General features: G+C 55.4%; 1 protein-coding gene across 1 annotated transcript in view; it reads right to left on the reverse strand.

The window, feature by feature from the left end:
• STARD3 (StAR related lipid transfer domain containing 3) overlaps positions 1 to 9,653 on the reverse strand; it is a 19,323-nt gene that overhangs the window by 6,327 nt on the left and 3,343 nt on the right. Inside the window, exons 2-10 of the mRNA XM_009287978.2 lie at positions 8,984 to 9,263; positions 5,971 to 6,048; positions 5,602 to 5,679; positions 5,458 to 5,511; positions 5,238 to 5,355; positions 4,020 to 4,118; positions 3,195 to 3,247; positions 2,263 to 2,355; positions 740 to 802 (exon numbers count right to left, since the gene is read on the reverse strand). Of these exons, the coding sequence (XP_009286253.1) occupies positions 740 to 802; positions 2,263 to 2,355; positions 3,195 to 3,247; positions 4,020 to 4,118; positions 5,238 to 5,355; positions 5,458 to 5,511; positions 5,602 to 5,679; positions 5,971 to 6,048; positions 8,984 to 9,199 (852 nt within the window). The 5' untranslated portion in view covers positions 9,200 to 9,263. The remainder of the gene's footprint in view (positions 1 to 739; positions 803 to 2,262; positions 2,356 to 3,194; positions 3,248 to 4,019; positions 4,119 to 5,237; positions 5,356 to 5,457; positions 5,512 to 5,601; positions 5,680 to 5,970; positions 6,049 to 8,983; positions 9,264 to 9,653) is intronic.

Consider the following 9,653-nt stretch of genomic DNA (forward strand, 5'->3'; position numbering starts at 1 on the left):
ACAATTGTTTCATTAAGGCGTGGTTTCCAGCCAAGCCACTCCAGCGAGAGGGCACAGAGCAAGGCACTTCCGAGCAGCTCTTCTCAATGGCAGGCAGCAGCAGACGCACGCTCAGCCCTGGTCTTGCTGGCAATTAGTTGCAATTAGCCTCCTTGGTCAGATTAGTCCTAGATGCTGGGGTTGGAAGCAAGTCTTGCAGTCACCTGCTCCCGCTTCTACCGCTCCTGCCAGCGAGGCAACATATGCACTGGAACAAAGAAAAGCCACCGCAGCACCAATGCTTCATTAAAGCGTGGTTTACAGCCAAGCCACTCCAGCGAGAGGGCACAGAGCAAGGCACTTCCGAGCAGCTCTTCTCAATGCCAGGCAGCAGCAGACGCACGCTCAGCCCTGGTCTTGCTGGCAATTAGTTGCAATTAGCCTCCTTGGTCAGATTAGTCCTAGATGCTGGGGTTGGAAGCAAGTCTTGCAGTCACCTGCTCCCGCTTCTACCAGCAGAGACTGGGGCCCAGCATATTTGCTGGGGAGTTTGTCTGCCAGCCAAGGGGCTTTCCTGGAGAGATTCCCTAGAGCGCGCAGTGCAGTTCACCTGCCTCAAGCAAAGAGAGTGCGCTTTGCAGCCTGACCTGTCCTGCCAGGGCCAGGAGAGAGCGTGAAAGCTGAGCCGCGGCTCTGAGCAGAGCAGTCGCTCTTCGCTCGTACCTCACAGACTAAGGAAGTGATCCAGGAAGGTTCTTACCTTTAAAATAAAGGTCTTGCCATGGAAAGGTATTTCAAAAGTGTAAACAACGTCACCAAAGTCCTGTGCAAGAAATAAGAAAGTTACATTTATGTTAGCAAAATAAATTGCTTCTATCTGGGGTAAAGTCTGCAAACGCTGCGGCTGCAGGAGCCGTCCCGCCCCGCGTGTCGTTCTGAAGGACCCTCTCCAGCCCTCAGCTGTCCCCCGTCCCCCCACACCAGGCAGCGACCCCAGCACGGGAACTGCACCGAGCACATTTCAGATGCACGTGCACAAATTTCCATAAACAAAACAATATCCAGAGCGGCAGAATATCCAGTGATGAGACAGAAAAAGAATCCGCCCTATGCCAGCCTGCAAACTCCACGTCAAGGTCAAATTCTCTTTGTAGCAAGCTACCAACACCGGGGTAAGGGAAAGGGGTTAGTTTGCCAACACTGCTGTTGTTACCTACATCTGAGAAGAGACTCCCTGGAGGGGTTAGGGATGGACAGATGATAACCTTTCATCATTAGCCCTGTGTTAAACTCTGATTAGTCTATTTAAATCCATCCCCCTTTGGATAAAGAAAACAATCTGCCCAGCTAGTTTGGCATCAGACAATGGATCACTTGACAGGGGAATTTTAAACACCAGATGAGACTGCAGTTTGCAGGACTCTCACCCCAATCATGTTGCGAGCCCACAAGCAGAAAGCAAGGTTGGTTTTAGGGGGCAGAGACGCTGCCCCTTTCTCTCCACCCTTTGCAGAGAGAAAGGAGCTCTAGGTACCCCAGAAAACTCTGCTGTAGTTCAGGGAACGAACCGGCGCGGTGAGGAAAGAGGCAGGGCAGGGCCCGCTTTGCTTCGTGCGCCTCCGTGCTGCCCGAAGCAAGAGGCGCGACTTGCAGACCCCTTTGGCAAAGCCACAGTGGAAAGATGTAAGGCAGAGACACATCCCCGACTTACACTCCAGCACCCACAAGGTCCCTGTCCTGGGGAAGGGGGGGACACAAACAGCTTTGGGGGTGGGAGGAGCAGTCTGTGCCCCACGCCCTCCTGCTCCCATGCGGGCCAAAGCTGGCCAGAAGGGCCAGACCCCAGCTTGGCTTGGTCTCTCCAGGGTGCTCAAAGGCACCTTGCCGTGGAGCAAGGGCAGAAGCTGCAGCAACGGGACCCTCCAGCACCGCCGCAGGGCCGGCACGTCTCCACTCCTCCCCACGCCGGCAGCCACGGCTCCGCATCCCAACGCCTACCAAAGGTGAGCTGTCCGCCCCTGCCTGCCTGCCATCTAGAGGGAGGAGTGATGGGTTCTCTCCTGTCAAACAGGAAGGCAATTAAACGTCTAATTAAATAAGAGGGGATTTTACATTTAACTGAACTGGAATAGATTCCTAATTCAATCAGGTAATTGTAACGCTTGTTAATTTTCCATGTCGCGAGGAGGTTTCAAAAGCCTCATTTGTCCTCCCGTTTTTGCTAAGCCATCCGTGCTTTCTGCCGGCAGCGCTGCCCGGCAGGTGGGGCGGGGGGACACTTGCATTGTTTTTCTCGAACTTCCAGTTCTCCTCCTGGGCGAGGATTTGGTCCACAACCTCCATTGCTTCTTTGCCTTGTCGGACGTACTCTTTCTCCTAGGAGAGAAGGGAGCATTTCATTAGCCGGGTTTGCAGAAAGCCTGAAGTGGGCGTGCAAGGCTTGCTACCCCCCTCCCGGGGCTGGCAGAAGGAAAGGGGATATCTCCCATCACCACACCACAGAAATCTCTTAATTTGGGTCACAGAGGCCTCATTTTGGAGCTCAAAGTCACGCTCCCCGCCCTGGCTTGTATCCACACACCAGCTGCGTCTACCAGTGAGCCTCCCACCTTAACGTAAGGGTTTCCAGCAGGCAAAGGGCTATGAGATGCACAGAGCTTCCTCCTGCGGAGGTGCCAGAACTGGGGCTGAGCGGCAGCAGAACCACTTGGAAAAGAGCACAAAGCAGCCTGTGCCCAGCCAGGCTTCGGGGAGGCGAAGGACCGCCCCGCGAGGCACGGTTCAGCGGGGATGGCTGAGGCGATGCCCTTCTCGGTATGTGACCGCCTAACCAGGGACCGAAGAGGGGAGAGGGGGACAGACAGGAGGCAGAGCCAGAATCGCATCCCTGCGGGATGCTGCAGGGAAGAGCACGCGGCCCCGGGGAAGGGGGTTAATGTCGGGTGTTACCCAGAGGACCCCCTCCTGCGGCGGCCACGATGCCACCGGTCCCGGGGCACACGGGGAACAGCCTGGCGCAGAGGGGCAGGCAGAGCTCCTCAGCCAAATGTCCCCAGAACAGAAGGCTGCGAAATGAGGGACAGCAGCCTCTGGGTGCTCTGCAGATACAGCACCCTGATGGGGCCGCAGGATTGTCAGAGACTCCCACCGCCCTGGATCAGCCTGAAGCCGACGGGCAGGGATAGCCGGCCTCAGGCCACGCTGCCTCTGTTTACCTGAGCTGTCAACGCATTCCTCCCTGCGCCTTCCTCGTCCGACTCGTCCGACCCTAGGGGGGAAGTACACAATTAACACACAGTTGATGAAGACCCCACTTGTACGATCTCCCTTGGACAGACAGCATCCGATCCCTGCGCCCTGTCCGACGGGAAGGGCCGTCAGTGGGAACGACCCCGACGCAGCCCAGGCCCTGCCTCCTCAAACGCCTCCGCTCCGCAGCCGGCTGGCAGGCGCTGCTCTGCTCTCCGGAAGGCTGAGCACGAACCAAGTGTCAGCTACACCGAGACAACTGCTCCGGCTGACGTCTCCTCGCTCCCGAGCAGGGGAGGTCTCCGGAGCCGGCACGAGGCGGTGTCACAGGGCAGCGGCATGCTGCCAGCTCTTATCCCTCAACTGCTTGTGGCAACTCGCCCCCGTGCCCTCATCCCGAGGGCAGGATTTTTCAAGTACTTTAGCCACAGCTAAAAGCATTTAATCCCAAGACCACAAAAGGCTCCAGTTTCTCAGAGAGCTGAAGCCAGGCGTGTGGGGCTGAGCCCGACTCTGCTCCGCAGATGGCACAGAGACAGCATGGCCGTGCCTCCCCTGCCCAGGCACAGGCGCAGCGCGAGGAACGGGGAGCCCGTTTTGCAGTGTCACTTCTTGGAAGCCTTGCCACCCGCCACTGCCAAGGGCCGGGATAACGAGACAGAGCTCATGGGGGAGGCAATTATGGAGGTGAGGAGACCCAGGAGGAGTGCCGTGAGGGGAACAAGCTCGGGAAACGAGACGGCCCGGCTGCCGGCGAGGTGACGGCAGAAGGGGAGGAGAGCACGTCTTACCTGCGAAGGACTCTGGTGGGGAGTAGAACTGCCCCTCGGAAAGGGCTCTGGGGTAGAGCAGGGGGCTGCGAGAGGCTACAGCCTGGGCTGCCAGGTACCCTGCGAACCAAAGCGCGAGGTTTTACACACGCGGCGTCCAACACTTCAACGGCAAAGGGGTCCGGGGGCCCCCACCACATCCACCCCTACTCAACCACCCTCCCAGCCACTTTCTTCCAGACACAGCTGGTCTTTTCGCACTGACACCAGCCAGCCCACAAGCTTTTCAGCTCCTATTGCCTCATCTTTTGTTTGAGACATTTTATCTGCATGGAGATCAATGGGCTCTTTTGCCTGTCAAATCCAAAGGCGATTAAGCATCTAATTAAATAAGAGCTTCCCCTGGAAGCAATTTGGAACCTGAGCCTAATCCAATAGAGGCATTAAACACTTGATCATTTTTCATCTTAAAGCCTCCTTGCAAGACCCAAACATCCTCTGGTGTTTTCCAGTCAGTCACTGCATTTCTGATCGAGCCCCGCTTGACAAACGCTCCCTCGTTTACGTGCCGTTTCCCAGTCCTCTCTCATCAATTAAGCCTGGGAGAGCGACGAACCCCTTTTGCTGCTTTAGGAATGGGCAGCCGTGCCAGTCCAGGCTGAGCACCCACTCCCTAGAAGGGCCCCTGGAAGTTACAGGTGCCCGGCACCGCAGGGTAATTTGTAAAGCATTAGGTCAGACTCGATCTCCGTTTAGTCTGACCTCAGCGACCAGAGGCTGTAAAATTTCACACACCATAACTCACGCCGCGCCCCTGCAACCTGTCTGTAACTGAAGCAATCCTCTCTGAAAGGTCTCCAGCCCAGATCCAAAGACAGATATCCAGAGACGGGGAGTCCAACAGTCCGCCTGGCATTTGTCCCACTGTTTCAAAACATTTTCTCCGACGCGGAGGTGAGCTCTGTTTCCAACACGTCTGGCTTCAGGATCCAGACATTGGGGAATTTGGCACGTTTTTCTCCACTCAATTAAAAGATGCTTTTTATAATCTGGTATTTTCTTCCCCTGAAGGGACTTATATACCATAACAGAATTGAGTCAGGCACTTACCGTCACAGCCAGCCTGGAGATCACTTCTCCATAAATGTCATATCTGTCAAGGTGCTGCCAAAGCAGCAGAAACCCCAGGCCTGGTAGTCTCATCTGCCAACTCCTACCAGAGAGGAGCAAAATACTTACATCGTTCCTCTTCTGCTTCCTGAGTTAGGACTTTAAAATCCAGGAACCAAGTCTCTAGCCAAGCAATGACAAACGAGACGATAGGAAGCAAATAGCCGAAAGCCCCTTTGGTCAGAAGCTGAGTGGAAAAAAGCAGAAACCGCAGGGAGTTTACACAAACGGGAAAACAGCAGCATCAGGTAATCACAAAGCAATCCCCTGTGAGCCCGAAGAAACCAACCTCGGAGAGGATGACCTTCACAATCAGGAAGGCACTGGATACCAACGTAGTGACCTGAAAAATAAATTTACGTATCTCAGATCCCTGCAAACTCCAGGCGGAGAGAGAAAACTAAAAGCAGGAAAGCAAAAATTGCCTTCTTACCGCTATGACCCACCAGTGGCGCAGCTTTACGATTGCATAGGCCAGCAGCAACACAAAAAAACGAAAGAAAGCCAAGACCTGTAAAAACAAAGAGCCATCAACACTAGTCGCTGCCCATGTCCCTCTGCCAGGTGCTGGGAGGACACAGGCATGGGCCAGCTCCCGAGGACCTCGCCACCTTCGACAGATGGGGGTCAAGGCTGCAACAGGATGGGCTGCGACCTGCCCGGTTTCACTGAGCCGGGAGAGGGGCAAGGCTGCGGGGAGACCCCAGCCACCCGGCACGCAGACCCTCCCTGCCCAGCCTTCGGCCACGTCACCCCTAGCTCCAAAGCTGTTTCCTCACCTGCAGCAGCCTGGGATACTCACAAATATATCAAAGAAAGAGGTCTTAAAATTGTACTTGATGATTTCATTCTCCAAGTTCTTCTGAATGCCATCCTTGGTCTGAAGGGGAGACAGGAAACCAGAAAGCTATTGAGTGCACTGATAAGAAACTAATGGGAGAAAGAACCCGGCCAAGCGGTGACCGGAGGTTACCGCCAGGTCAGGTTATGCATCAGGCATACAAATGCCTGCCGCACGCACGACGCGGGCTCATCTGCCAACGCAGGACCACGGGAGGATACAACAGCTCATTTCACCCTCGGTTTCACACCGAGGAGCGCAAGTCGGGTAGCCAGAGCTGGAAGCAGCACACGGGTACGTTAAACACTTCTACGCGGGGGCTTTCTAACACCAAAAAGCCACTCCTTTGGCTCAGCACATCCAGCACCACCGGATCACAACTCTCACAGCCTAAAGCCCTTGGTCGGACAACACCTCCCACTCGTGCCCACCGCTTCCACGCGTGGCTTCAGGTGACAGACTTCAGCTGTACGGGAGGAGACGCGGAAAAAATGAAAAATCACAGAAAACCGCTTCTCTAGCGCCTTCAGTAACGCGCTGAACAAAGCGTCTCCCACAGCTGGGCAATCAAAACATCTCCCCGGCGAGGGCTCTCAGGGGTCACTCAGCAACCTGGTGGAATTTAAGCTGCGATCCTCCTCGTTATGCAAAGCACCGAGGGGTCCCCTCTCCTTTCTTCCAGGCCAGCTGGCTTCCCACGGCTCACAGCAGTGCTGAGCTGCCCTCCAGGAAATCTGACGGAGGAAGCCGACCGGCAGGTTCAAATGTACTGGCAAAGGGGAAGAGGGAGGAGAGGAGGACGAGGGACATGCACAGACACAGGCAGACTGCAAGGAAATCTGAAAGAGGCAAAACCACGTTCTGGGATATCGTACGGGAGCGTGGAAAAAGCTCACAGAAGAGCTCCCTTGCCTCACCCTGAGACAATCTGGAGCCCGACAGCCCTGGTACTTTTGACACCATAAATCCTGTTCTCGGGAGCCTGGAATCGCTGTTTATGGGGAAGTGGATGGCTCAGGTAACTGGAACAAATGCTTCACCTTTAGGCTATTGGTTTGAACGCAGCCCAGCTGGCCTGGAAGCTGGTATAGGCTGACAGCTGTTTGATGATCTGTGAGAAACAAGTTGGTGGATCTCAGGCCAGTTCTTGGCAGCCTGGTGTCCTGGCACCCTCTTGTCAGACAGTCCAAGGACAGAAGAGGCAGCCATCGGGAAGCGGTCCCTCTAGGTCAGGGCTGGTGCTTAATATTCAGGGAGAGGGGGGCAAAGCCGTTCCGCACTATTGCTTTATCTGATCTGCGGCTACAGGACTGACGCCAGCCAGCTTTGCTGAGCTGCCGCTGAAAGCCTCTTCCCCACACCGTGACTCCGCTATGAGATGCTGCAGGAGGAACGAGACACAGGGAAGGCTTTGGATTATGATTTCTGGGAGGCGTTTTCAGTTCAAGTACAGGCCACTGCAATGAACAAGGAAGAAGAACCGTCTGAGGCATCTCTCCGTCTCCGAGAGCAGCAAGCTCGCAGGATTACAGTTTGCAGGCAACAGACATTTAACGAGGGCCAATTTGCTCAGCTTATCTTGCAGCGAAGGAAACCGTTTGATAAAAAAAGCATTAGTCATGATAGAAAATCGTTGCTCTTCATAACTAGGCAAATAAGCTGTCCTAATAGCTTTAAATATGCAGCATCTCGGCTCAGGGCCCAAATATCAGCAGTTAGTCACTCATTAATGGCTACCTGCAAGACCTACGCTCAGAATCACCCTGGTGACCGCGCTGGCAGATTATCTCCCCGGGGCTGGATATTTTGATTTGCGGACAGCACCTCTCCAGAGAGTCCAGAGAACAGGGACAAGAGCAGGAGGCCGGGGTCCAAGCCGGGCGTGCAGGGCACCATCGGCATCGCTGGAATGCTGGCCGAGAGATGCTTTTTCCTAGTCGGGGCGGGGGGACAGGGGTCTCTTCAGGCTCTCGACACCGCGTGGGCAGGGCGAGGGAGCTGCTGGCCGAGACAATCTGTTAAGTGCAGACACCACAGGAGATAAACAGGGCAGAGATAAGAGCCGCTAAGTGAGCGCAGGATCCAGTGCTGATAAACAAAGGCCAGACAACCGGCAGGGCTGCACGCAGAAGCGCTGGGGTCTATCTATTCATCTTGCCTCTCTGCTCAGGTTGTTCCATGGGAGGACATGTAGTACCTGAAACCCGCCGCCAGCACGGCTGAAACCAGTCGGGACCAGTTCAGGAAAAATAAAATGAAATACAGCGCAGGGAGTAACTCCGACCTGACGGGACTGAGGTAAATAAACTGGATTTCCCTGGTCATTGCAACAGTTGACACGCTGAGCAAACGCAGCAGCCTGCACAGGCGTGACAGCGCTGCGGAGAGGACCGGCACCCTCACAGTCCCCTTGGCCCGTCCCCTGTGCGGTGGAGCAGCACCTCCGGCTTTCAGAAGCTGAGATCAGTAGCCGTATGTTGGGACCAGAGCTCAAAGCCCTTTTTGTCTCTGCCCAACAGCTGGGTGGGTGAGAGGAGGGTCTGCACATCCTACCTCGCTCCTCCGACGCTCTGAGAACAAGACGCTGCAGCAAAGCTGGCAGCTGCTTGGCAAACAGAGCGAGCAGCTTCACTTAAGGCAAGGGGAGCAGGAGAGAAATTTGGCCAACTGCTCAACCTGGCGATTCCACGGGCCCCAGATCTTGTTACACTACAACACAGAGCGCTACACGCGACGGCGTTAACGACCCTGGACAGCCACAACAGAGCCCAGTTGCAGGAAATGAGCTGGACTTTAGTTTACACTAACTGCACGGTGGTTTCTCAGCCAGCGCCAATCAGCAGAGCGCTGGGAAGAACAAACAAAGACTTGGCCCAAGACTTCTGAAACAGAGCAATTAATGCAGAGGGAACCGAACTGAAAAAGCACAACTTCAAAGGGTAAAGGCTCCACGGATTTGCTTCCCCCAACTTACGTTCAATTCGATTATCCACAACAAGGAGATGAAGAGCAGGTCGAAGGTGACGAAGAGGCAGAAGGTCCTCCTCACGTCCGAGATGGCTTTCCTCTTCTCCGGAGAGAAGTAGCAATACGGGGAGAAGCCCTGGCTCTGGGAGAACGAGGTGCTGATGGACGCTATGGCTGGGAGGCTTCGTTCCAGGTCGTGCTGCAGGTCTGTCGGCTTGCTCATCCTTGGCCCAAGCCACTTGGGTCCTACGTCAATCGGGGCAACATCTGCCAAGTCAGTGCATCACCTGTGGGGAGACGCGAAGGGGACCCTCAGGCCTCGGGTCTCCGGATACCCCTTCTCCTCTCCCCCTCCGAAGGCAAATATTCCTATTACCAAATCAGATCCTGTCTGTTTCACACAATTCCCGAGGGAAAAGGCTAATACCGGCTTTTGGGCTGCCAAAGAGCCTCCCTCTCTGAAGCGAAGACATCCAGGGCTCACCCTCCTGCCCCATCTCACCCTGGCACCCCCTGTCCCCACCAGCACAGGCAGGGACCCTCCTTCCCTCTGGCTCACTGCAGGGAAGGAGGAATTGGCTGCGGAAGGCTCAGAGGGTCCGCGGAGCCACCAGCAAGTGTCACTGGGACCCAGAGGCAGCCACCCAGAACACGCTCGCAGCACAGCAAGCCAAGCT

This window comes from Aptenodytes forsteri, unplaced genomic scaffold (assembly GCF_000699145.1).
Source record: "Aptenodytes forsteri isolate BGI_AS27 unplaced genomic scaffold, ASM69914v1 Scaffold409, whole genome shotgun sequence".
NCBI lineage: Eukaryota > Metazoa > Chordata > Aves > Sphenisciformes > Spheniscidae > Aptenodytes > Aptenodytes forsteri.